Source organism: Anabas testudineus, chromosome 2 (assembly GCF_900324465.2).
Source record: "Anabas testudineus chromosome 2, fAnaTes1.2, whole genome shotgun sequence".
In the NCBI taxonomy this organism is placed as follows: Eukaryota; Metazoa; Chordata; class Actinopteri; order Anabantiformes; family Anabantidae; genus Anabas; species Anabas testudineus.
In genome coordinates this window covers 26,694,834-26,722,440 of record NC_046611.1, presented here as the reverse complement: position 1 = coordinate 26,722,440, position 27,607 = coordinate 26,694,834, and the positions used below count along the sequence as shown (strand labels likewise).

At 39.2% G+C, this 27,607-nt stretch overlaps 2 protein-coding genes across 8 annotated transcripts in view; one reads left to right on the top strand and one right to left on the bottom strand.

Annotated features, from left to right (window-relative positions):
* Window positions 1-636: 636 nt before the first annotated feature.
* pign (phosphatidylinositol glycan anchor biosynthesis, class N) lies at window positions 637-12,459 on the bottom strand. Of its 2 annotated transcripts, none has more exons than XM_026364340.2 (29): window positions 11,898-12,459; window positions 11,181-11,453; window positions 10,935-11,056; window positions 10,713-10,811; window positions 10,404-10,510; window positions 9,962-10,086; window positions 9,685-9,815; window positions 9,438-9,557; window positions 9,283-9,323; window positions 8,524-8,583; window positions 8,180-8,272; window positions 8,003-8,058; window positions 7,577-7,655; window positions 7,097-7,279; window positions 6,830-6,969; window positions 6,374-6,473; window positions 6,164-6,256; window positions 5,316-5,407; window positions 4,531-4,633; window positions 4,330-4,438; window positions 4,109-4,211; window positions 3,888-3,990; window positions 3,394-3,480; window positions 3,087-3,142; window positions 2,587-2,662; window positions 2,263-2,336; window positions 1,924-1,966; window positions 1,748-1,800; window positions 637-1,660 (listed from the first exon to the last, which is right to left on the bottom strand). In XM_026364340.2, the coding sequence occupies exons 2-29, from the start codon at window positions 11,405-11,407 to the stop codon at window positions 1,537-1,539; spliced, it is 2,799 nt and encodes a 932-aa protein (XP_026220125.1). In that variant the 5' UTR covers window positions 11,408-11,453; window positions 11,898-12,459; the 3' UTR covers window positions 637-1,536. The 2 variants fall into 2 exon arrangements, with proteins under 2 accessions (XP_026220125.1, XP_026220126.1); XM_026364341.2 differs by having other exon boundaries at window positions 11,181-11,441.
* Window positions 12,460-12,528: 69 nt separating this feature from the next.
* Window positions 12,529-27,607, top strand: part of relch (RAB11 binding and LisH domain, coiled-coil and HEAT repeat containing) — a 29,612-nt gene continuing 14,533 nt past the window's right edge. For 2 of the 6 annotated variants that reach the window (XM_026364335.1, XM_026364334.1), the window contains exons 1-12: window positions 12,529-13,088; window positions 17,935-18,024; window positions 20,329-20,400; window positions 20,545-20,600; window positions 20,747-20,860; window positions 21,078-21,272; window positions 21,620-21,714; window positions 22,296-22,446; window positions 22,558-22,703; window positions 23,576-23,651; window positions 23,759-23,854; window positions 24,758-24,781. In XM_026364335.1, coding sequence (XP_026220120.1) covers window positions 12,641-13,088; window positions 17,935-18,024; window positions 20,329-20,400; window positions 20,545-20,600; window positions 20,747-20,860; window positions 21,078-21,272; window positions 21,620-21,714; window positions 22,296-22,446; window positions 22,558-22,703; window positions 23,576-23,651; window positions 23,759-23,854; window positions 24,758-24,781 — 1,563 coding nt within the window. In that variant the 5' untranslated portion in view covers window positions 12,529-12,640. The remainder of the gene's footprint in view (window positions 13,089-17,934; window positions 18,025-20,328; window positions 20,401-20,544; window positions 20,601-20,746; window positions 20,861-21,077; window positions 21,273-21,619; window positions 21,715-22,295; window positions 22,447-22,557; window positions 22,704-23,575; window positions 23,652-23,758; window positions 23,855-24,757; window positions 24,782-27,607) is intronic. The other 4 variants (XM_026364338.1, XM_026364337.1, XM_026364336.1 and 1 more) reach the window with 3 other exon arrangements.

Genomic DNA, 27,607 nt, shown 5'->3' with positions numbered 1-27,607 from the left:
CCGGCTGCTTCCTCCTTCTGGTCACCTCTCTAAATACAGTTTTCTATTTGGTCTCAAACCATTATAGGGTGATGTGGTACTAAATGAGATGAAATGGTTATAGTTTCAGGTGCGCATAACACTGTAGATCTTTAGGTTTATGATTTTTACCGGCTACCCTGTGTATCTAGGCCATGATATTACTAAACAGCTTAATGACACAATTTGATGCGGCTTGTTTGTAGGTTCCTCTTAGCCCGGAATGAAATTGAGTTTAGCTTTTTACTTTAACAACCAAGGATTTTGAATTCATTTACATGTTTTTTCTGGCAAGTGGCTTTGATCACATCTAAAACAGAAATCAATCATCATCAGGTTGCAAAAGTCATGTTTGTCTGTTATCCAAATTGCTAAGGTAGCAGATTTACTTAAAAACTACTCTTTACTGTACTGCCTCGAGATTAGTGTTACTGATAGAGTACCTAAAAGTGAACAGCCAATTAAACTGAACTTTACAATCTCTATTCAAAGTATGGGCTTATTCATGAGAAGTGAGAAAGGATGTGGTGATGCGAGCTGTTTTTGTTGACAGACAAAGCTGTAAAAATATCTCTACAAACACCAAGTCAAGATTCACACAGTGCAAGTCCAAGTTAGTTCCCAAGTGAAAACTCTTTTATTGTCATGTTCAAAAAAATACTGCCCTACATTTACCGACAAAATCAAGTAAAGAAAAAATTCCATGTAATAGCGGTGACCAGAAAGCAAAGTCACACCATTTTTAAAAGTATCATCGAGGGATCAGTTTGTTCAGAACCATACTGCAAATGGCAAACATTAGTCTACGTCGTCTGATGTGCTGATCTGTTACATAAAAGTTACCCCCCCCCCTTTAGTGGATCATAAATCAGCACCCTTGGCAAAGGCATAATTGAAAGTCAAATATTCAAGTAGGTAGCCTTAGTCATTCATCAATGATTAATGCAAAAAAATAATGTAGTTTAAACAAAGACTGAGTATACAAAGGTACCACGGAAACAGTGCTGCACCATTTTAGGCCACTCTGGATTAAAACAGTGATCTAGCAGTTAGGGAAGTAATCATTCATCATTTAAAAAAAATGTTTTAATTAACATTTAAGTAAAAAGAAAAGTTATTAAATTAGCTGGAGTACTTCTCTGTACTGAACTGTCATGTCATTTTAAACATAATAATAATAATAATAATAATAATAATCATAATAATAATAATAATTCAAAAATCCAAAACACTCTAAAGAAGTAGTGTTAAGAGTTTTGTACAGTACAATATGATACGAAAAGTCCTAAAACAATATCCCAGATTTTTTATAAACAACTTCTGTTTACAGACAACTCACAGATCTCTTAAATAAATACTAAACATTTGATTAACGCCATCAAGCATTGCGTTTTCTGACCCCTGTCAAGTCTGACAAGCCTCACGTTTCCCACACTGACCTCTGCTAACTACTACAGTAACACCACCAGGGTAGAGTAATGATGGGCAATAGGTGTGAATTCACTTAACCATGTTTATTTATGGGAAGTGCATCTTTGGTTTCTTCCAGAGATAAAGTCTTCGTGAGGTGAGAATGTGTGTGACCACACTTAGCAACATCAGGAAGATGGTCATTGACATCACTATCACATAGTGACTAATGCTGCAAAAGATGCATGACAGTAAGCAAAAGTCTGTATGTATATGAGTTCAGTGATAATTAAGATTAATAATTTCTTAGTTAACTAACCTTGTGCCAATGTCTAACCAGCTGCCGTGATCCTGCACGAGGAAGAAAAAGTGCTGAGGAGAGAAAAGTGCGAGTTAAATATTTAAACGAAAGGGTGGGACAAAATGAAATAATATCACCATGCATCTTTAGTCCAACATCAACGATGTCTTTGAAACTGATATGAAATGGCTTACCAGAGCCATCAAGTCAGAGATGACCAGGACAATGAGGAACAAACTGGGCAAGAAGGAATGAAGCAAGTCATATTAATACACCCACAACAAATATTTACTTGGAGCACAGCAGATTTACACCCTCTTCACACAACCTGGTGACAAATTTCAGTCTTAAGAGTAAATGGCTGAATGGTTTGTCTTCTGTTGGTTAAGGTCAGTAGTTCAACCACAGAGCAGAAACTATGGTTGACATGTACTGAACATATTGCACGTCAGCCAGACAAACACAAGAGAAGGAAGATTACACCAACAACAGGGATCTTCTTATATCTTATAAAAGCTACAGTGAGGGATTACCTTCTTGACGAGAGCTGTGTTGCAACTTGGATAGTCTCAAACGTGCACATCACTATTATGAATGGGATGATAACCTGGAAAGGACAATTTCATTTCATTTATTGGTCCAGGGACATTTTATTTATTGAGATTATGTCTGTTGCAAGTCAGGATGAGCTAATTATAACACAGGTGGGGCAGGTTAAAACATATTAAAGCATATTTATACTGTGGATAAATTATGACTATGTGCAATCAGAGAGACTACTTCCCTTTTCTGGAAACACATGCAAAAAGCTCAGTGATGGGAAATAAAGAAAAAAATATAGTAGAAGGAAAGTTTACCTTCCACATCATCAGCCCTCCCATGATGAAGGGGTTGAACACAGTCAGGAAACAGTAAACGGATGCTGGGTCGAAACTAGGCAAAAAGGGAGAAGAAGCAGGGGAAGTAGAGACCAACAAACAAAGTACCTGAATTGTTTTTTCTAATCAGAGTAATAGTTCTGTCTTTGGTACACTGCTCTCCTGATGACCTCATACCATTGTTTTTTTCTTGTACAGAGTGACATAGTTTAAACTTCGTTGTGCAATCTAAACCATACAAGACGCTGAAAACATGGCACTGAACAGAGAGGATGATTCAGATGATTTATTTCCTTCCTCTGTTCAAATGATGCACTTTTTCAATGCGGTCATTTTAAAAGCACACATGACTGAAAGCCACACTAGGCTGAACACTGAACAGCCACAGACCCCCTCTGTCCTACATAAACAACTTCCTGTTGTGTACTATTCAAACACACACACACACACGCGCGCTTACACTTCACTGGCTTACCTACCTGTTAATGGAAGCTATATTCCCTGTTCCAAAGAAAGCTGTTATTATAAAAAATACCTGAAGAAAATGTCTAGTTAAGGAAAGTACTAGAGTAATGTTAAACCAACCACTTCATTATTTGTCATTTCACACTTCAACACCTCATCTTTCTTTTTTACGATCTGATTGGACACAGCTTGGCCTGAACAACACCAGCAGACTCCACTGAGACTGCAGTATTGCTGAAGTAACTTCCATAAATCAAACCCTGTTACCACCTAGAAATGCTTCATCTAATATCACTATTGCACATTTTTAAACATGAATACAAAAAAATAGGATCTTCTGATGTCATCCAACTTCATTTGTCGCATCTTGGTGATGTCAATGTTTGCAGAGAAATCAATAGCGGAGAGCTGAAAAAAAAAAAAGAACAAGATGCAAGATATAAACACACACACAAATAAAGAATTATTATCTGAGAACTTACAGTATGTGCATTATGTAGAGCTCCATGCAAATCTACCCCACAGATTAGAAATTGTTGGGTGAGGATTTATTTCATTTGTTGCTGCTGTTTTGAAAGGTTCAGTTTTGTCAAGCTTTGCATTGCTTATTGTTTTCCATATTGAAAATAAATAAAAACCACTGACATTTGCTTAGAGAATTCAGCGTTTGTACAAAATGCCATTAAATGTTATTTATAGTACATAAAATAGACACTCTGGCTACTAGTACTAGATGTACTAGTACCGGTACTAGTATTGTATGTGCTGCACTACCAAATATTCTAAAATAGGAAATATATGCCTAATGGTCTCACCTCTTGCCTGCCAGAGGCAGTCTGAAAAAGCACAGCTTCTTGTTCTATGTTGATCCACACAAACATCAACCAAGATAGCACAGGGGGGAACAAGGCCTCGGACCTAAGTAGGAGAGAGCACACACATTCAAAACGGTTCATTTCCTTGTTTTGCTGTGATAACTAACCTACACATGCAAGTGCCGGTGAAGCTGCAAGATATGTGTAATGTTGTGTCTTACCCAGTGCTGAGCAGTAGGTACGTGGCTGTGAGGGAGAGGAATATGCTGAGGAGGCGATGGAAGAGACGTGTAGAGCTCAACAATGGAACCAGCATAGAAGATGCTGAGGAAAGTGAGCGGAAGTACAGATCAAAAACTGAATGTTAATAACACATAAACATCTTTATAATCGTGCTATGATATTCTGATGAGGAATTTGTGCTCACTCATTCACACCGTACCTAACGTGGTCCAGCTGATGATCTGATTAAGGAGTGGCAGACCCTGTTTCTGCTGCAGACTGGAGTGTGTGAGGGATGGCACGTATGCACACACTGCCACATGGAGCATCTGTTGAGTTTGAAAGGTAATAATGTATTTTTAGAATATGCGGGGACATGAACACAATCACAAACATACGATTTGACATGTACTGTAGTCACCTGGACGACAAACTGCTGTCCGCCACTATGCAGCGGTGTTCTCTGTCGTGATGACCAGAGGTAACAGGATGAAGTGAGGAGAGTGAGTAGACCTGCACATGTACTGAGCAAACAACCAAAATATGTTACATTATTAATATAGAAATGTCTAAGAATATCCTGCATTTATTTGAATGTGATTCTCTGCCGTGACCCCTCTATAATCTGACTTATAATCTGCTTTTGGACAATAAATGAAAGAGGAGCTAGACTGTCTGTACATATGATATCATCATGCTGTGCATGTTAAAGCAGCTGTATAATGCCTTCTCTGGCAAGTCTAACAAGTAACCCTGACGTGTCACCTGGATCATCTCAGTCTGGCTTGGAGGCTACATCTTGCTAACAGAAACCCTGTGTTTCAAACTAAGCTTTCTATTTCAGTAAGGAAATCACTGTTTATAAAAATAAATTAGTAAAAAAAAACAAAAAAAAACCAATAATTCTAATTCTAATGATATGAGTAAGCATGAGTGTCTCCCTGTCTTGTCTCCCCAGATTTTTAAATTCTGCAAATACAGAATGAAACCTGGTCTGATGACATCATTAGGCCTAACTCTGAGGAATTGTTCAATCTGTCCCTCAGCCTGTGTTCGCTGTCGCTTAGCTATTATTGTTTATTATTTGTAATTTTTGTTTTGTAATTTTTTTTTGTAATTAACCCAAATCTGGCTTCTGAGGACTGCCACGAAGAGTCACGGTGGTAAACTTTCTGATAAATGTAGGCAAATAAAGGAAGCACTCACACCAGATGTATGTTCGACTCTCTACCCACAACTGGCATCAGTGGGAAAGCAGCCAAACACAAACAGCCCAGAAACCAGCTCAGTGATCGGAACTAGAAAGGGAAAGATGCAGTCACGGTTAGATAGTTAAAGATACTTACTAGTTTTAACAAACCAGGTAGTTGACTGTACATGAAGAAGTGCAAAGGGAAATCAAACCATGTGTAAGATGTCTCATTGTTTGTGTGACTAACTTAATGTACTATAACAATTGAATCTCATATCATCATTATTTATTTAAATTTACTGTGTCCATCACTCTTTCTGTAGCTTCATTACAGATATTAACACAATTCCTGAAACACCTAAAACTTGTGTAAAGTCAAATGGAACTGGGCTCGATGTCTCAGAAAAGTTGACACCATATAATAATCTTGGTCATGAGATAATTATAATCATTAATCTTACTATAATAATGTATCAGGTTGGTGTGTATGTAAAAAACAAACACTTCAAGCCAAATTGTAAGAGCCAACATAGAAGCAAATCCATATAACTATAATAATACATTATATTATATGTTTTATTCCATTGTCCCATTATCCTTTAGGTTAGTTCACATTTATAACAGGTGAGGGATAAAAAGATCACCTGTCCCTGAGTTATGTAAAAATCCATCAGTCACTCTTTTCACGAGGACAGTTTGCTACTGTGTGCACTGTTCCTTGATAGGAAACTCCATCTATTGCTTTTTCCTTCTTCCTACTTCCCGGAACGCTTTTTCAGTTATGTAAATAAAAATATTCAAATAGCATGACTTTTCCTGGAGTATTGTGACAGCAGGAGCCACGATCTGATGACGCAGTTACCTTAGTCTTGCCATAAAGTCCTGACAGGAAGGGCCAGAGAGAGAGGACAGCTAGGCCAACAGTCAGCACGGCGCGATGGAAAAAACTGACCACCTGGGGGCAGCAAAGTTGAACCATCATCCACAGGACAGAGTAATCTCATCTTGTACATTATGAGCCTTTACACACTGTAAACACTGTTTCTGTATATTTGACCTTAAAGACACCTACCAGCAGCTCAATTCCAAAGGCCACAAGAACAAAATACCCCAAACATTTCCAAAGTGGCAGAGAGGGAGCCGAGTGTATCAAATCTGATAGAGTTCCAGACCTGAAATGGATTATTAATGAGATTATTTTTCCTGTGATAAAAGGAAGAATAAAACACAGCAAAGACTGCCCTTTTATCCACCACGAGTGGATACAAAACCACTTCAAAAGGATCTAATTAACACCCTACTGCATCTGCACCAGACAAGCATGAACAAATACTTGAAAGTTAAATTAACGCCACCAAAAAAGTGATATATTCACTGATTGAAGTTGTTCTCCAATTATGTGTTTTGATGTGTAGTTGTGTGTGCTCAATTGCTCTGAGAACATACAGGCACAGGTTTGATTAGACCGCAATGTACTGTCGTTGTGCAAAAGGTTTGTTTTTGTTGTGTATTCCTTATTGTTACTCACTCTTTAAGAACAGAGTACCATACAGGGACAGGCAACAGGCAGTAAATATAGTAGGTGATGGGGCTCCTTTGGATAAGCAGGAACACAGTGATAACTACTGCCACACACATGCACAGTCTCGCCAGAGTGTGGTTGACATTCTGTAAAGCAGACACACACACAAACACAGATAAAAGATCAAAAATGCAACTTAACGGGACATTCAAGTCTCTTAAACTTGTTTGAGTGGAAGGAATCTTTAGAGACAAGAAATGACGATGCCCTAACCTGTCCGATGAGCCTAGGATGTCTGTTGAGGCTGGTATGTGTCTTTAGTATGACTAAGACAACATATGAGGTCCAACCTACAAATCCCAGCACCACACTGCAACCCAGGAAAAACCTGTCATAGGTGTGGTAGTAAACCAGTCCCTCCAGGGAGTGGGATATCAGAGACTGGCACAAAGAGATCTGACAGGAGATAGAGGGGAAATTAATGACACAGCAAATCCAAGTGAACAGATTATTATTCAACTAAGAATGTAAAGTAACATCAATGGAGGTTTTATTAATGTAGCACACAGGTCCAGGAGAATAAGCTAACTTTATCTATCACATCTGTTCTATCAAATAAAAAGGGTTCAACTGATATTTCAAAGAGTGTCTGATGCTACATATAGCGTGTAATTATTCGTACCCTATATATATACTGTATATAGTGTGGATTAATTATACAATGTAAAGTTTCAGATTTTCGCTGATACTCACGGCATCCTCATACTTCTCCAGCTGAATCAGTATTCTCGCTTTGTGACTGAATTCTGCTTGTTTAGACTCAGTCAGTAGTCTGGGAAAAGAAAGAAAACAAAGTGATGACAATGGAGGGTGAAATTGCTTTTAAATGTGGTCTTAAATTTGTTGACTCCATAAGCTGCACTTTATTCCTCTTTATGCTTACACAGCCATAAAGTACTGTATAATATAAGCAATGCATTGTGTTTTTCCAACCTAATTTTTATTCAGCACTCGCTATCTGGTTCATGTTCTTACTGAAATGTGTATTTTTAACCCACTCCTCCCACACTTCAACCATAAACTGCACTTGATATGAACTCTTAGTAAACATGCTGTGATGAAAACAACAGTTACATTGGTTGCTTGCTGGATTTCATTACAAGTCATTTTTGTACTCACTGGAAGGGGGTGAAAAGAAAGGACAAGGTTGATTCCTTTTTCTGGGTCATTTTCACCTATGAAAAAATTGATATGGCTCCATAAATTGCACTTAGCTTTATTATATGTGCTTTGGAACAATATACAACTTAACTACTGACACAGTGTCAGTAATACCTGGGATGCATGCTGTCATACCTTGAACTGCTCTAATACTTGAAAAGCATTAGTGTACATGCTTTCTGCCTTGAACCGGTCAGTGTTGTTAAGGTAGGAGAGAGGTAACAAACCCTGAAGAGAAACAAATACACAAAATGCTTATCTTTAAGTCAGAACAACAGTAATGTGATATTTACAGAAAACAACAACTATGATGAACAACTGTGAAAGCTCCATTTTATTAAGTGACTATCTTTTCCAGCGACTGGAAAGTAAATCTATTTGACAAATGTATTAATGCCATTAATGTTTACAGGAAACTTTACAAGATGCATCACTAAAATCAAATATTCCATTTGCCTTTAGTCTAACTATGAACTTACCACTGAGTTGACAGGAATGGGCACACCAATGAGTGAAGCCATGAGGGGAGCAATGTCAGCCTGCAGAGAACAACAGTAAAAGGACCCGAGTCTGTATATATTATATTATTTTTATTATTTTTCATGCACTGTAAATTTTTTAGATGTGACACTGATTGATACATTCACAAAAAGACACAGAAAAGAGAATAAAAAAAGCTAAACATAGCTCAGCCCAAGTATGGAAAATACAAAATACCCAGCAATATTAGAGGTTTAGAGTAAATTAACAATTAGTAATGAGATTTCCAGTTGTTTCCTTCATGCTTGTTAAGTTCTTTCCATTGAGACCCTTAACTTGAAAGTCAGGAAGTAAATAAATCAATTCCTAACTGTCACAATTTTCTAATAACATTTTCTTTAAAGAGTTAAAGGTCAAAACAATCATATTCTTTTTTTTTTTTAAACAAAATGTCATATCTGGGGTCTTTAACTGTCAAGTAGCAATTATTTTCCTGTCTAAGGTTGCAATTTTATTTATACTCTAATAAATGTTAAAAACTTATCAGATATCACCTTTAATTGTACCTAAACCTATGAAAAATCTAATTCTGTGAACACAAAAAGATTTTAGAAGAATTAGAAGAATAGTTAATTAATCACACTCACTATTAGCTAACATATTATAAAAACAATTAAATGTCTAAAAAATAAAGTCTTGCATTTGCACACACACTGGTAAAGAGTGTAGTGTCTGTAGTGACAGGCCATCGTTCTTACCTGACTGACATCATTCCTACGGATGTGCTCCAGTTTCCAATCTAAAATAAATAGAAGGGATTAAAAAAACAGAAGGATCATAGGCTCAGTTAGTTAGCCCTATAATGAAGAAAAAAAACATGCTTGAGAGACAAGTAAAGTAGAAAGTTTGACACCTTGTAGGTATCCATCAGTGTATGGCTGTGGTTCAGTGACCCTCTGGGCATGATTAACACCAGCTCCCCAAACTACTAAAGGGGTGAGTGTCTCTGAGGGATGGCCTGCACCGTGGGAACCTGATAGAGACACAAGCATGAAAATAAACACAAACTGAGAGACATATCATTTGCTGCGAGTGAATTTATGTGCAGATAAATACATTTAAATTAAAATTTCCACCACATACACATACACCAGTATTACCCCAGTTTGTCATGCCGTGATCAGAGGTGAACACGTAAGCCGTTCTGCCATCATAACCAAAGAAGTCTTCTATTAGAGCCACTGTCTCAGCTACACCAGAGTCCACAAGACCAATATTGTCCAGGTACTCCCTAGACAGAAAGACAAGATAAACACACACTGCCACTTAAATAAACAATTTGAAAGAATGTTTTAATTTTATTTTATGTTACATAAAACACATTCAAAGTTTATATAAATGGCAAAAAGCAAGAAATCCTAATAACATGTCTCTTACTGTGACATCGGCCTGTGAGCATGTCCATTCGTGTCAATGCCCAGCAGATGCAGAAAGAAGATATTCTTATCCTCAAGCAAAGATGCTTTCAGACTAGAGTTAGACTTTGCTGACTGAAAGAATGACTGTTGGAGACAGTTAGAGAGAAAATAAATGAACATAGCTGGATTGACGGAAAAAAACAATGTGTAAATCTGATTGATTGTACTCTGGGAATCTGGTAATAATAAACATTAACCCCTATTTTCCAGTAAAGCTTTAAAGCAGCCCTCTGCTGTAATGACCACCAGTTGCTTTGCATTTTATGATGGTTTGCAACATAAAAAAGGCATAATAAAGTATGACATTGTAAATATTTTAAGAATTAGTCACTCAATTATTATGATTATGATAAGATTCATTATTTCAATGATCATTATTGATATTGCCTCCACTGCCATACTTTGACTTGAGTGAACACCCAGGTGTCCAGCTTGGAGGCATCTGTGGAGGCAAAGTCCTCTTCCTCTGCTGGGTAGGTATAAGTGTACACATGATCTCCACTGGCACCTGTAAGAAGTGAACACCAACCTTTATTATAACATAATGTGATAATAAATCTTATTATTATTATATATTATTTATTATAGGCAGACTTAAGCAGTAATGATGAATTCAAAAACGTATTCATAAAATGTTGAGTGATTAAACTGGGGAACTACATGTACTCATGTGTTGTGTTCTGTTGTGCTGTATGTGTATGAGTGTGTACCTTTGGCAAACATAGGAAGAATATCAGGGCTACCCCAGCACCAGGTGTGTCTGCTTTCATTAAACACAGAGTCAAACTCTACGGGATTCTCCTTCCAGCCTGAACACACACAGACAGAGGTCAATGTATTTACAGTGACAAACAGAAGTCATCCAGACAGACACATAGAGGGGCACACGAGAGTTGTATTGGACTTGTGAACATGCATACATACAAACTTACCTTTAGCAACTGCACTAACATCTTCATAGAAGCCAGCAATCAGAGCAACATGACCAGGCCGAGACTCAGTGGGCACACGAGTGTGTGACACACCCCAGGTACCCCTCTCCTCTATCACACGCCTGATATTGAAAAACACAGAGACAGGCACACATACCTGTGACATACAGTTCACACACAAGGGAGTTACATAAAAAGTGTAACAATAGTATAACAACTTAACAATACTTATATCCAAATCCCAACCTCAAGTATGAGGTCCTGGATGACCCGTTATTGAGTGGGGTGAACAGGCTGTCTGCTCTGAGGCCATCGGCCACAACTAACACCAGCCTAGATGCAGGGGGTTCCAGCGGTGTGGCCCAGGGCGTCATGCCATGAACCAGGGGCGAGGTGAAGTAGATGTCAAAGATAGACAGGAAGAAGACCACGTGGACGATCAGTCCAACCAGGAAGAAGATGATGATATTCATTTTGACTAAACACCACGCTGGATCTGCAGGACAACTAGAGGAGGGCCTGTGTATGAAATGCAATATATTATCAAAGTGTAGCAAAGATGTTGGGTAATGTCTTTTTATGCGGTGTTTCTCTTGAGTTGCATGAAAAGGGAGATCCCAGTGATTTGAGGTGAAAATAAGCAAGAACAAGAGAAACATCAAGTCATGCAAATATGGATATCAGTTAATCAGTTAAGACAACTGATTAACTTTCCAGTGTATTCAGGAATAACTAGTTCTTATACAGAATGAGGTATTAGAAATGCTCATGGTATGAAAAAGCTAATATAAATGGATGTGAAGACTGCTTAAGGGCTTTAACCAATGACTTTGTGTCATTAGCCAATGTGCAAAAATTCTATAGTTATATTAAAAAAGTTATTTTGGTAGTGTTTAGCGGTAGCTGTTGAATTAGCTAGTAGAAAATGCATCTTGCATCTTTGAATCGTGTAAATGTTCTTACCTCTAGTTATGTAAAGTCACCAGAAACCACAGGACACCGTGTCGCTGGGGAATGAATGGGAGAGCAGCGCGATCTACCACCATTTCACCCATTCACCTGTTTAGCACGCTGTTTTAGCTTTAATTTTATCTTAGTAGATGACAACTTATATATGCCGAGGACCCGGCAAATTAAGGCTTAGTTGTACAAAACATGATGTGCGTAATCTTTAAGTAGACACTTACAAAGCACACTGTCCCTCTAGATAATGAGATTAGTTAGCATGAGCATCCACTTCCTTGTTTTGACTTGACGTTTGACGGTGACGTATGTACCGTACAGCTGAATTGTGGGTACTATAGCTAAAACACAATTCTCTGCGAGCGCCTGCTCTTTTTTATGTGAAATATTGGTCCAGTCATATTGTATAACTACTTGCATTGAGCTTTTTCCCTGGAAATTGTTTTTGTTCTTTTTACAGTTTGCAGTTCTTTCATATGGCTCTCTAGCTATCTACGTTATGCGCTGTCAAATGTGCCCTGCCCATACAGCCTTTATGTCCAGTACCCAATCATTTTTCAGTATCCCATGAAAGAGGCGGGTTCATGGATAACTTCCCTATAATTTGACCAATCACGGTGCAGCATTATTTTCCCCAGTCAACGCTTCCTATCAAACCATCGCTGTACCAACATCCATTCAGCAAGAAGCGGGTCTGATTAGCTTAGCTAGCTTGGATTGCCAAAAATCTTTATAGTGCAAAAATGGCGTCGGTCAACCCGTTTAATCTCAGTGACTCCGAAGAGGAGGCTGAACGGCGCCCTAATGAAACAGTTGACACAGAGAGAAGCTCGAGTGATGGAGCGCCAGGGCCGCCGCCCGGCAATCCTTTCTCGCCGCCTGCGGACGCCGAGCGTCCGACGCTGCTGCTGGCTAGCAACAGGACGAGCCCCAGCGGTGAGGGCATCTCGGTCGCGGCCCCCTCCGCTATGGCAGGCCCCGCCGACACACGGGTATCAGTGGATGTCATTGCTGCTCAGTTGCTACGGGACCAGTACATACTCACGGCCCTGGAGTTCCACACCGAGCTGCTGGAGTCAGGCAGAGAGCTGCCGAGGCTGAGGGATTATTTCTCCAACCCTGGCAACTTCGAGCGACAGAGCGGCACTCCGCCTGCCAAAGACCAGGTACTCGGACCTGGAGGACCACTGAGTAAGTAGCTGTTCTCCGTGCTTGCCTCGCAAATGTCAACAATTCCCGTCTTAAACCTAATGCTGCATTATTCAAAGTTAGCTCATCAGCTAACGTTAGCTAACATTAGCTTACAGCATTTGACTAATCGATTACGAGTTCTCCGCCCGCTGCACCTGCTCTCTCCTTTGAGGGCCCGCGACCAGCAAGCAGGTTTTTTAGGTTCAGCTGTGTTGGCTGACAGGCACAGTGGAGCATCACACAGTCCCAGACATGTAGTTAGTTAAGCTAACGTTATACCACACTGTTGAGTCGTTTGATTGTGACAGGCCTCCCACGGTTACTCTAACGTATTGACCCATGTTGGATAATACGTGCTCTTCTGTCCTTTAGGCCACAGGGAGGTCAGGGAGGCCGTTTTAAAAAGGGAGAAAATCCCTCTCTAATAAAGTTAAACATCCCTTTTCTATAGGACAACTTAACCAGGACAATAGTGTCTCATGTTTTACCAGGAGCCCACCATTAAATCAAAACCAGGTGACAAAGGTGATGGGATAAATGAATTGTATATTAAATGTTTGATCAGTGTGAAGAGAAAACCAAATGCAGCAGTCATTTAAAAGACAAGGCTTCCTTATGTTTTATGTACCCAAGTAAAGGACAGTGGCTGAAATCAAAAACTGTCTACATTCAAGACATCTGACACAGTTCCAGGATCTGCATCTACTAGACACTGTAGCTGGGTTCTTGATAACACAAAGAGGTAGATCATTGTTTTGATGTGTCATCAATACTATCAGTAGTATCACAGAATTCAATTTGTTTCTTTTTTGACATTGGGTGTAGCCTACATCAATTCCAGCCTAAATCTGACCCTGTCTGTCTTGTTTGCTTTTTTTTTACCCCAGGGTTGGGCTTTGTGTGTTTTCTAATAATCATTATACAGAAAGTAGTGTAAACATGATGGCATAGAATCATAAAAGCGTGAGAAATGCTGAGACATTGACCAGGAATGCTCATCTCAGGTAATTAACTAATAAATGCATTAGTGGGCTCAGAATTCTTATTAATCCCTATTGAGCTTCTTATGTACACAGAGGTCTGCTGTTATGTCAAATTTGTCGCCACAAGTTAAGATATCAAACACTTGAATCAGTTAAATTCAGACATCAAAGTATATTTATCTTAGATACAAGATAGAAAGTATAAGAAGGATTAGTGACCCATATGTATGGTTACTCACCCACACTATCTTTTTAACAATCTCACAAACATAAGCAGGAAACACTTTTGGCTCTGATTTGAATTGACTTCAGCCTACATCCCTTGTTCAGTGTGCAGATTTAACACTTGAACAGACTCCTACTGAGCCGTCCTCCTGTAAAGCGCCTCAGAAAAACAAGATGTTTGGTATTTATTTGATTGTCATTTGCTTTGAACGTGGATGTTCAATATTTCAAGTATCCTATGACATTAGTGTTGTGATTAGCTTTTTGGATTAGACGTTATAAATGAAGAAAATAAAGACACTATGCAGTCAGAGTCATTTTGGTTATTTAAGGGTTTCCCTTCTCATCAATTCCAAGATTCAAATTAGTGTTTTAGTTTATGAACGTCCTACTTCAATTTAGATTTTTACTTTGTTGGTGGAAGCTGAGCAACAACGCAAGATTATGATTTTTTCATTGATTAAACATTTGACTGTTTCCAGCTGAGTGACCAATGGCATTAAATAAATGCTTAAGAAAGAGAAATCCCCTCATTTAGGTATGGACAAGGCCTGATGTGTCAGGTGACTGGTATACTGTAAAGCTTTGAGTGTGGGTCTAGGCAACTGGCCTGAAGCAAATTGTCAGATTCACTGCATTCATTGTCTGTCAGTGTGAAACCCTAGTTAAAGCTTTACTGTGCTTGAGTCTACCCCATTGGTTAGCAGTCTGCAGCAGCTGTGAGATGTGTGCGTTTGTTGCAAGAGCCTGGTGGTTGCATTATAATGCAAACCCTCAAACTCTTTGGAGCACAGTAACAAATAAATCTTTTATGATAGTGTCTTCAAAAAGCATGACCAGACTTGACAGCTCCCCTGTTATGAAACTGACAGGAAGGTCATGGAGAGAACAGTAATGGCAGGAGGCTGTTAGCTATTGATAAGAGCAGGTGTCCATAAAAATATTAAATCCTGCACAAAGCCGGATTCAAATCTACCACACAAAGACATAGATAAATAAAGTAGCTGATTGGAGTTGATGAGATAGAAAATGAAATTGATGCACTCAGCCCAGCTCATATTTGAAGGATTCACAGTTCAGATACATTAGTTTCTTTGTTTTGTTTTAGCAATTCTTAAGGATTGTACACAGTTACAGCCCTTATGAAGAAACAACTTCAACAATACCTTAGTATTTCCTTGATTTTATGTTAGTTCAGTTCAGTGTGCTGAATGTTTTGTTCTCACAAGGTTTTGAAAGGGCTCATAGTTTGTGCAACAAAATTGAGTACATTTACATGCACCTACAAAAAAAAAAAACACTCAACTTTCTTGAGCAAGTGTCATATAAACAAGAATCTTGGTTTCATTAATTAAGGCCGGGGATTCGACTCCTGATTTACTTAGGAGAATACAGATTCCTCTGTATGCGCATAACCAGAGCACATGAGCATGACAAAAGACTGCAGACAGGGAAATTAGTGTGGAGTGGAGAGTCTGGATGTAATAGTTTGATTGCTGCTTCTTTTTAAATTCAATCTGCCCGAAGTTTGACTAACACAGGACCTAGGCCACTTTGTTTTATTAATCACTATTAAAATAAAATAAGAAAGGAGTCAGTGTTTTCTGTTACTAGGAGTTTCTAGTATCTGTGATCCATGTTTTCAAAATCTGGGGTAGAAATAAGTATACTCATCTGGTGCATATAAACCATTTGGGTATTTGGTAGGCGTTCTAATGTTTTCCTCATTCTTTACCAAAGCTGAATATAACCATGCGGCATTCAGCTGACCAAACATGGTGTGGTCATTATAAATACACCATCAGTCCCTTTTAGCTGTAAGCAGTTATTTGCAGTGAGCATGTGTGCAAATAATGAATGTTTTACAAGATGCATAATTTTTGCAGCTGTTGCCACATGACACATGGCATCTCTCACCACTTTGCTAATTGCAGCAAAGAAGCATGAGTCGTTCTCTGTCGGGTAATTATTTGTTCATATGATGTGAAGAGGGTGGCATTCAAGACCCTATAATTGCTGTACACAAGGTTGACACTAAGCTGCCATATCTAAGAAGTATGCTTGGTTGTTCACATAAGGCATAATGTGGGATACCAGAAATGGGTCATATAAACTCTGGACAAAAATCTAAAAGTTAATTTGAGGTTGCAGCCATCAACCATCTGCTTCTTCAAATAAGTTAAATTGCAGCTTTGCATGATAAATTCTAGGTTTTGTTGTTAGTAACTGCTATTTACAGGTTTGCTAAAGGTTTGTGTGCCAGCCTGTGCATCCTCTGTGTCTAATTTGTGGCCCATCTTTTCATCCCATTTATATGGCTGTATAATAAAAACAGCTGACAGTCTTGGCAAGACATTACATTTCAAATGCAGGCTCATTGGCTACCTGGTAACCATCCATCCTGTCTCGTCTCGTTGTCTTTGTTTTTAATCAGCTCTTGTTACATGTATCTCTTTGGTGCTCCTCAACCCTTGCACCACTCTCTGTCTCCCAATTTGTCTGCTTTGTTTTTCCATTTAGCACTTTCCTAAGCACAAAAACTGCTCCTCAGCGTGAGCATCCTTCTTTCTGTCTCCTTATCTTTAAAAAGCACTTGATGTTATTATTTTTTGTTTTTTTTTTTTTTGTGGGAATTGTCTTAAACCACAGAATAACAGGCAGATAAAGAGGCTTTCCTCATTCAAGTCACTATTAAAAGTTAATGTGTAATGACAGATTGAGCAAGAAATTGTGAAATTCTAGAGTATAGAGGAGAGAAAGGCACAGATTTTGTGTGCGGCAGAACCTGCTTGGCCGGACAAGACCGACACTCTGAAGTGTCAGATGTATCGCAGTCCAGGCAAAACACACCACCACAGAACTGAAAGGTCAGACAGGAAGGAGTGCTTGTTTTTCCATAAGCTAGGTACACACAAAACACATCTGTGCACACACTCCTGCATCGTGTGGAATCACATGCACACATGCATATAAACATTGTTATCCACTGAAATGTGCATTCATTTTAGGTCAACAATAAGTGGGTGAAGAAATAAGTTTTGTTATTCACACAGTGCCTGATCCCTACCTTTGCTAGGCTATAGCTTTAGCGCAAGATCTCACGCTAAATGTGTCTTGACCTTCTAGTGTATCTTAATATCAGAGAACAAACAGTCCAATTTCACATTTGCATTGCAGTGGAAGGAAAACCAACACCACTGGCCTAGCTACCAAGCCAGTATCACGGCTGTTTTTATTAAGGAAAGGTCCCAACAAAGTTAATGTTTTATGATTTCTTTGGTCTCTTCATGCAATGAGTCAACGTTTTTTTGGCTAAAGTGTGTCCTTCCCACACGGTCTGTGCATATAACTATATCTAATAACGTTTCCATCTGTTTGTTAAAAGGGCGATGATGTGGTTAGTCACCAACCCTTATCCCCGGCCTAGTATCTGCGTGCTTCCAGCTTGGTTAAGAGTCCTTAAAGAAAATACTGACTCTCTACCACAGTGAGACTTCTTTTTCTGTAGTAAAGCACCAGTTTCCCAGCATGAGTGCAGTGTCGCACTTTGAAGCACCTGTGAGCTGCTTGACAGTGAACTCATCTAACTGTGATTATGTGAAGGTGTGTCTCACTGCTGTCTCTGTGTTTCTGTTCAGATCGAGCAGGCAGCATCAGCACCTTGGACTCCTTGGACTTTGCCCGTTACTCAGATGATGGCAACCGAGAATCAGATGAGCGGGTGGCAGGTAAGATGAGCTGTGCCATCAGGGCAAGAGATCCAGAGTTCCTTGGTGATAAAATATGCTCAAAGTCAGTGTTGAAAGATGGTGACAGAATATGTGGGTGGCATGGAAACAAAGCTAATAACAGCTAATGGCTCCATCAAAGACTGTAACAATGATTTAATGTAATGTTTATATTTTCTTACAGTAGGGCTGCAGGTTGGGACAGTTAAAATAATAGTATATTGCAATCATTTGATGACAGTATGCACACTAACAACACGTTAGAAATAAAGTTAGCTCACACTCTCATATTTTCTTCCTTTTACTTGGTAGAGGTGTCCACGCCACGGTCACACTGTTGAGTCAGTCTGTGGTATTTTTGGTGCAGGACCTGTCTCAGCATTGTTTGAAATCACACTCCCAGTACCCGTGTGGCTCTGTCGTGACGCAGCAACAGATAGTTTAAGTTGAACATTAACAGTTGAGTCCGACGCTGATGGCAACTCACAGAATTCTGGTTTTAAGAGCAGCTGCTCGGTTCCAACAGCTTGTTCATTTTCAGATGTTGTGTGATGAGTGTTTTTACACTGTTGGAAAAAAGGAAAGCAAACAGATGAATACGTTTTTTGCTTTACATCAGCGCAGAACGACAGTGCTGCTATTTGGGGACCAATTTCAATTTTTGTTAACCTAATCAGCCTCTTGTTTTTATCTTTGTATGATATACTCGCCAACATGACTTTTTAACCCGTGCATACTACACCATAGGAAAATGGTTGACATTACACATTGCCTTCTTTCTCTAGTTATGCACCCATTAGGTAGGTGATTGTTGTGACTGGACCAATTGACTTATATCAATTGATGAAAAGTAGACAATTTACAATTATGATTGTACAGTAAAAACCATGCAGCAGAGATGTTGGTGTCATCCTTCCAATTAGAAATGGTGCCTCTTTTCTTAAAGTCCACATAATGGCCACTTTCCCAAATTGGAACCTGCCTCCCCCCTCCTCTTCCTCTTCAACCACGCCCACTCTCATCCCTCCCGACTTGTTCTTCTTGCCAAGATGCCTGCCCCCAGCTGTCTGACTCTGGGTTTTCTGGCTTTCTCCTGACGATCAAACCCCAGTGAACAATACTGGACAAGTCACTCCATCCAGACTAGCTTTTTGATTTTTTTGATTTATTTTTCTCTCCCCCTTTATTCAGTTGTTGTTTTTTCCATTTTGTTGCGCTTGCATCCTGTGCACTCCTGATCTGCTGAAAAGGTTAGGGATGATGGAGTCAGAAAAGTGAATTGGTGACATTTATTTTAGTAATTAACAATTGAAAGTAACCTTTGAGGAAATAATACAATCAAGGCCCTCATTAAAAAAAGACTAATAACAGTGATAACTTGCTTTTCACAACAAAGAAATAGGAACCACATTAGATGTTGAAAGAGAGATTTGGTTTTAAAAAAAAACTAACAGGGTCAGATCAGGTGGCAGATTTTCAGTGCACAGTTATGCAACATAGTTGCTCCATTGCTTCTTACTTTTTACGTGTGTTTTTTTTATCTAACCTGTCCAAGATCTTGTGTGTTCCTTCTTTATTCAGTCATAGTTTAGCCTTTGAGTTCTTAGTGTACTAATGAACAGTGTCTTCCAAATGTCTGCTGCTTCTGATTGTATCAGATTTCAGAAACAGCTTGTTTGTGCGATTTTTATAATACCAAAAAAAAAAAAACTCCTAAATTGTAACATATTTGAAATTCCATATGTTATTGACCCTTGATTTTTATAGTTAAAGTTTACATTGTGTTTTTCATTAGTATCGTGGTCTAGACCATTAAGTTTAGTAAAACCTGAGCAGTGTCCTTTGAGTGGCTTGAAACCAAACAATTAAATTGCTTGTTAGTAAGCCATTTGCCTGGGAAAAATCCTTTGTCAGACAGCTCCTAGGTGATCAAGGCTACATTTCAGCAACTTGAATAGATTTTTATTCGCCATAGCTACAACTGAAGTAATTTTGGTCTCCCATTTTAAAGTCAGACACATCATTGCTAGAAAACAAAGGCAGGAAATCTGGAGATGTGTCTCCATGCATTACACCCACTTGTCGAACAGACTGTCATATAGCCAGCTTTACCATGGTCCTCTGCTGCATGCGTTCCTTAGACCCATGATTTGCATGCATTCTTCTTTTGTTGTTTCGACTTATGATCTTTTGTGTGGTTGTTTTGTTTTTCACACCCATCTTTGTTTTATTCCTTTGTTCCCTGTCTTTGGTTGGATGCACTTCCTGTGTGTGTATGTGTGTGTGTTGTCACTTCCTGTCCAGTGCTGGAGTTTGAGCTTCGGAAAGCAAAGGAGACCATTCAGGCTCTGCGCGCCAACTTGACTCAGGCAGCAGGTGTGGCGTACTTTTGATTTCTTCTCCACCTGAACCCTCTTTTGTCATAGCATTTGCTCTTTTTGTTCCTAAGAGAATTTTGTCTAGTTGAGTAATGCTTAGCGTTCTCGCACGCTCATCTAATATTTTCTCAATTTTTCTCAGAGAGTGAGGTGCCCTCTCAGGAGAGAAAAAACTTCAAGTCGAGCCCTGAAATTCAGGTGGGGAATCTTTTTAAGTGTTGAATGCAAAGAATTTAGTTTTGAAAGATGTTTTTTTGAAAGATTATTTGGGTTCTTTTAAACCTCTCGATCACTGAAGGCTTTAAGTGAATTATTTTACAGCTTCTCTTCCTTCTCTACCTCAGGAGCCAATACGCCCACTGGAGAAAAGAGCCTTAAACTTCCTTGTGAATGAATATCTATTAAAAAATGAATACAAACTCTCATCCATCACCTTCTCTGATGAAAATGATGATCAGGTAAAGATTTTCCTGGCTGTTACAAAACCGTTTTATTCCTAGGGTAAAACAAGAGCTTGCATGATGTCACTGCTCTAAGAGATGTGGTCGGGTAATGTGACCATTAATAAATTCAGCAACTAGGATCAGCTGTCCTGCTTAAATTGGTCCAGTAGACACCTCCATTTCTGACACATCTTAGTTCTGATTCGTTATTTATTTTGTTGTTGGTTCACAGGACTTTGAATTGTGGGACGATGTTGGCCTCAATATACCCAAACCCCCAGACCTGTTACAGCTGTACAGAAACTGTGGCACTTCCCCCCCTTCACTTCGGGACAGAGTTGATGTGTCAGTAGGGGTGAATTTTACTGATCTTCCAGGAAACTGCATCACCCAAGATCCCCCAAAGAAGCCTGATCTATCACAGCAGGTTTGTATGTAGATGTATAGGTGGAAATCACTCACAGCTGACGTTTTCACCCATATTGCATATTCAATGACATGTTTGCTTTTAATAAATCAAGTGTTTGTTTTTGTTGTGTTGAATTCTAGAAAGCATCGTCTGAAAGAACTGTACATGTAACAGAGTGAAACAGTCACCTTAATAATCGCATTATTTTAAGTAGAAGACTTTGATACTAAATATAAGGGGGCCGCCTTTTTCAGTAATGTTGGAAATATCATTATGCTGTCAAGAGTTTTGACCTACTTCAATACCTGCTCTTGAGCTGAGGCTGTAACGTGTCTGTGTTATCTTATTTTTTTCTCCCTTTATAGCAACAGACAGAAGTTGTGCAAGAGTTGGAGTACCAGATTAGTCTCCTCAACAGTGAGAAGGAGAGCTTAGCTGGGCAGATCAAGAAACTGCAAAGGTGTGTCCCTGAGTGCATGTTTGTGTATATGTCTCAATCAGTAGGACTGTAGACTGGCTGAGACCACAGTGACGCTACATATTTTATTAATCATATGACCACTGTTGGTGTGCTCTGACACTCGCAAGGTTTCTACTGTTTATACAGTGGTTGTGTTCCAATACAACAGGAACATTCACCACTACGGCTAGGGGAAAATGAACAGCATCCAGAGATGTTTCAACACTTTTCACACTTTAACAGTCCACATTATTATCATAACTATGAACAGAATTCACCCATGAAGTGAAATCAGAGTGGAAATTTCCACCAGGCACTACTGGTGCATGATGTTACAGAGGAACCCTTGTTCTGATACACAGTCCTTCAATTTTCCTTCCATGTGAAATTGTTAATTTCTACCATTAAGATTGAGACATATTATAAATATTTCAAGATACCACATATTTTTGGTTTTTTAAAAGCAAAATAGTTGAGATATTTACGGAGCAGTTTTACTCTAATCTTAGATGGTTGACATTTGTGTTATTGACTCACAATTTCAATAAACGTTTTTAACAGGCTCTTTCATTTATTTATAGTGAAATTCAGACCCTTAAAAGGACAGTGTCCTCCCCACCTCCAACCATTCAGGACCTGGGTTCCCAGAATACATCAAATTCCTCCTCTTCTTCCACCAACAACACGACCACCACCTCCTCTACTGACCCCCTATCTGTGGTATGCAGCCAGGTGAAATTTTGCCCACATTGTTCATTTATGAGATCGTTAGACTGTCATGTAAGGGATAGAAGCCAGTGCATCTTACCCATTAACACCAAGCTTATCTGGTCTTACCCTCAGCTTCCGAAAGATAATGGACAGTATCTGGACATTAGGGGGGTTTCAGAGCCTGAAAGTGACCTGGACCCTCCCTCTACTCACAATGCATCACAGTACCACAGCAAACTTAAGAGTCGGCCTCCAGTTCAGTTTGATCAACCGAACAGGTTTGTGAAAATTCAGCTGTACAGAAGCTAGGAAAAGAGAGAGATAGAATATGTAAATGTTGTAAATATGTAAACAAGAATATATCCTGCATAACGTCTACTGTGCCTACTAGAAAGTCCTTTGTACTTAATACGAAACAAAATTGTATTTAGGCAGTTATAAGTTATAAATCCTATTTTCTTAAATAATATTCTTCTCTACAGATTTTTCTAATGTTCCTGAATCACAAACTAGAAAAATAATTAAATAAAAAGAAAACTACAGCCATATTGCTCACCTCTGTGTAGTTACTAAACTTAACCACTAGATGGAGATAGTTAACAGACTATATAGCCACAGTGAATACAGCAGGATTTGTCAGACGAGTGACTGCCCTCTTGAGTAAAAATGTATTTTTCCTTGGTTCATCTCCTTGGAGTGCAGAGCATTCTTAGTGGGAACCAAAGTTTGATGTTTGGTCGTGTGTAAATATTTCTTAACCATCCCACCCATGCTGTATGTTGATTATACACTATTAGTGAATAATCTGGTGAATGGAACACTGATTTTCCTATATAGACTTATTAGACTGTGTAGAAATAATATGATACATAAAATTCATGTACAATGTCAAAAACTGAGTGGCAAAATACAATTAGTAATAAGCTCCCACTGAACAGGCACCAGTCCCACAGTAATGTCATGTGGTCAAACTCCATATTTAGCACTTACATGGGAGAATGGCAGCACTGAGCTCTGTGGCAGGGAGGCCCAGTCCTGTCCTCAATCATTGAGTGGTCAGGGAGATCTTTGGAGTTTTTTGTGGAGTGCAGATTAAGTGGTACAGACTGTAGTGACTGGATTTGGTCCCTTGTTATTTGTGGTGTGTCAGGAAGTTATCTCCGGCCTTCCAGCAAGCCCTGCTGTCCTTCTGCAGAATGTGCTCTGACAGTCGCCTAGGAGCAGAGGTCAGGACACACACTTGTTCATATTACTATACAAACAGTGCATTTATGACAACGTACTGTACAAGTATGTATATTATCTTAAGTATAATACATCTTCTCGTTTCCAGGTGTCTCGTATAGCAGACAGTGAGGAGAGCGTAATGTTAATGCTGGGCCGCTGTCTCCCTCACATTGTCCCCAATGTCCTTCTTGCTAAACGAGAGGTAACCCCCACTTCTGCTTCTCCTCTTGCTCCTCCTCTCCTCCCTGTTTCCTCTTCATTATTGTCGTCATCACACCAGGCTTCCAGTGTCCAGTAGATACACACACAGCAGCAGGACTAGGCAAGGTGAAATTTTAGGGGTAGCAGTGCACAGTCGTCTCCATCTTACAAATACTATGTCATAATATCTTTGTCATTTTATGCTGTGCCAAATTTCACAGTTTCCACAAACAAAAAAGTGAATGGTACATTTCTAGTCAGATTTTTTTTTTCTTTTTGGTCCCTTTGCCTAAGGCCATAGACGTGTTGAAAGTCATTTTTTGTAGGTGATTCATCCATTTCACCATCTGCTATTGTGTGAAAGATTTAGTTATGTTGACTTAAAAAGGACTCCACCCTCTTCTTGGTTTGTGCCACAGGGCATTCCTAAAATGTATCTAACATGCACTGTAGTGCTAGACAGTGTATAGGGACTGCCAGTCCTCTAGGCAGTACTCAAATTGGTGTGATTGCTGGTTTGTTCATGATAGTGATATTAATGTCTTAAAGCTATTGTTCAAATTGTGCACATTACATTTTTACCCTTGTTGACCCACATTTGACAGTGTCTTCTGTCCGCACACTGTTTGGATAAATGGTTCATTGAGACCTTTGCTCTGCTTAGAAGAGTACACGTAGACACTTGTAACCTGCAGCTGACTTGTGTCTATCTATATTTTGGGGGGAATTTCGCCTTCCTTTTGTGATGGCATTTGTTTTTACCGGTGTCATCATCATTCCTTCCTTTGCTGTTCCTGTCCCCCCACTCCCATTTTGCTGTCCTTATTGCATTCACTGCTTTTGTTTTTATTCTTCTCTTTTCGTCTCACTCATTCTCTCACTCTCATGCATGCCTCTCTTCTAGAGAATGGTTGCACATCTTTGCCAGGTGAGTCTTTCACGCACTCATATGCATGGTTCTCACATGACTTGTTGTCCAAAGATATTTAACTAATTCCTAACTCCTGTTGGCTACAGCTGCTGTCACTTGTGCTCTGACTTGAGTATGATTATTTTTGCAAAGAAGCAATAGCTCTGTCATTTCTAGAAACTACTAATGATTGCCATTATACTATCTTAAAGAAAAGATGAACGCTGATTTGCTGCGAAATTAGGAATTAAAATAAGTGGTGGCCTAATGTATACAGTTTTATAATTAGGTGGGTTATTTACCATCCAGAACAACAAACCCAGTGTATCTTGGTTCTTTTGGTATTGGTTCATTATCTGTCTGTCTCATTGTTTATTTGCTGCAGCTCCAATTGCTTTGTCTAAATGTATTTTAATAAACCCTTTGAAATGTACTTTATTTTCATATTATACAGCTAAAAAACAAAGAAGTGTTCTTATTAACTTCATAACTTAATAACCATTTTTTTCTAGAACTGCTGAGGAAAATTGTTGCTTTTGTTTTCATGAGTTGAAGGTTCATTTCTTCAGAGGAGTGAAGAGGAAGTAGTTTGTAAAACAGATGTGGCAAATAGATAAGGCATTAACTAGCTATTACTTATTGTAACGGAGACACCTGCACAGGTGTCCTGTCTACTCATAACAGTGTGCATGCAGTGTGTGTGTGTGTGTGTGTGTGTGTGTATATGTGTGTGTGTGTGTGTGTGTGTGTGTACACAAATGGTATAATCATGGATTTTGCACATTCAGTGTTGAAACTTAACACAAGACACAAAGAGTTGGAAAGAGTGAAAAGTCTGGTTGGAGTAGTTCTCTTGCTGCTTTGCATATGACCACTGGTTTTGTAGTTTTAATCAACCATTGGCAGTTAAGATGAACCTAATCTTTTGTGAAATCTAGATAAGCACACAGAAGGAAAGGATAGCAAAAATAATAATAATAATAAAATAACTTGGATCTTCTTGAGTGGTGTGTACTTTGTCTCATGTTCATTAGATTCACCATCAGTGACATCATGAACACTGAAAGACACACACAGCTGCTCACACTTCCCATCATGAAACCTTGAGTTTTATAACCACCACAAGTCTTGAGACACACCTTTAGTCGTTTGAATGTGATACCCACTTAAGAACAAAAGGTGTTTGACTTGAAACGGTGGAATGATGCTTCAAAACTCCACCTGCCACCTGGCTGCACTATCAGACATTGTAAATCATTAAATATTATGTTTTTCTTCAATATACTGCACTCTACTGTGTAGTAGCTGAATGTGATAAACGAACTGCTGGTAAGATAAAGAATTTGACAGTTTTATCAGGACTGTTGCAAGACAAAAGGAGTTTAGGAGTTAAGGTGGAACGCAAATAAAAGACGAACTCTACAAACAGTACGTTTTTGTTGTTTGAGCAGAAACCTCTGACCAAAAAGAGAAATTGCCATCAATAATTATGGTAATCAAATGACATGGAATTTGAAATGAGATATATAATACTAGTGGAGAAGGGAACAAGGTATATAAAGTATTTGTCGTTTAGGATAAAAGGGGTAGGATGTAAACATATAATATAGTATTTAAAGTGGCAGTGCAGGAATTAAAGTGAGTGTAACAAGTGGTTAAATGAAGTAAAAATGAATGATACACTGTAAAGATAGGATGCAGTGTTGTTGCAGTGAGTTTAGCAAAGAAACTGCTTTTGGAGAAGTCAGACCTTAAAGTGAGTCATTAGAACTCATTTTGTGGGGACTGCAAATGTCTGTACACAATTTTAATGGCAGTCAGTCATCAATAGTTCTTACGATTATTCAGTGTAGACCAAAGTGGTAAACTGACCGACCTACAGAGTTTGCTGCTAACATGGCCAGTAAAGACTGAAAACCATAGACGTGTGGAGGAGCAGAGTCTGCGTGCACTTGAACTGGAATGCCCTGGAGCTCTGCTCATTGAAGTGAAGCATCAGCCTCTGGGTCCTGGCGTCATGCTGTCCACTCTACCCTCCTGAAGGAGTGTTCACATCAGAACCACAAGAGTTCACACAGAATAGAACAGGGCCAGCATGTGTTCTGGCATTTCAGATGTGGGTGCATTAGGAATCCTGTTTTTCGGTTTATCAGGCCAGTGGTGTTCTCCTGTGAAGATGTATGGTGTTTTCGCAGGCTAATGCTGGCAATAATTGAATGCGACAGATTTGGCTGAATCCAGTTAATGTGCATGCTTTTGTTGCTTTTTGACTCTTGAAGTTAGTCCAACCATGTTGATCCCACTATGTAGCCACTTAAAATGACCCTCTGCTACTTAAAAGTCATATATTTAAAAAAAAAAAACGATAGCCAACATGGCCCTGACTTCAGAGTATTGGACCAGTACCGGGTAAGTGACTCATCACAGCCTAGTTTTAGCCACGTCTTTCTGGCAGGTCCAGCTGTCCATCCAGTACTGCTGGTGTTTTGCTCGTCCTTCCAGCACTTGCCAGGAAAATATGATACCTTCCTAGAAAAAAAAATATTTGAGAAAAAGACATATTTTTAACTCGGTATACACTCTCTAATTTGGGTGTGTGTGTGGCGGGAATGTAGGGCTTACCACAATTTGGCCGTGGAGGCCCTGAATCAAGGGCAGCTGAGTTGTCTCCCCTCTGACTGGAAGCTCCATGAACTTTGTCTGAACTCTGGGATGGAGCTGTATTTTATTATGGGGACTAGTGCACTATTTAGCAACATGTGTGGCTCTACTTGTATGTGTATGTGTGACACCACAGCCAAATGAGTTGAGGTGAGCACCAAGGAAGTTATTGACGGTAAGCGT

What these genes read in the sequence shown, in the direction of transcription:
- pign (XM_026364340.2), bottom strand. Translation starts at nt 11,407, where the DNA reads ATGAATATCATCATCTTCTTCCTGGTTGGACTGATCGTCCACGTGGTC. An exon ending in TCTTCCTATGTTTGCCAAAG is followed by an intron (nt 10,511 to 10,712) that starts GTACACACTCAT and finishes CACTTCTTACAG; the next exon opens with GTGCCAGTGGAGATCATGTG. An exon ending in TCAGAAGATCCTATTTTTTT is followed by an intron (nt 3,143 to 3,393) that starts GTATTCATGTTT and finishes CATTTTCTTCAG; the next exon opens with GTATTTTTTATAATAACAGC.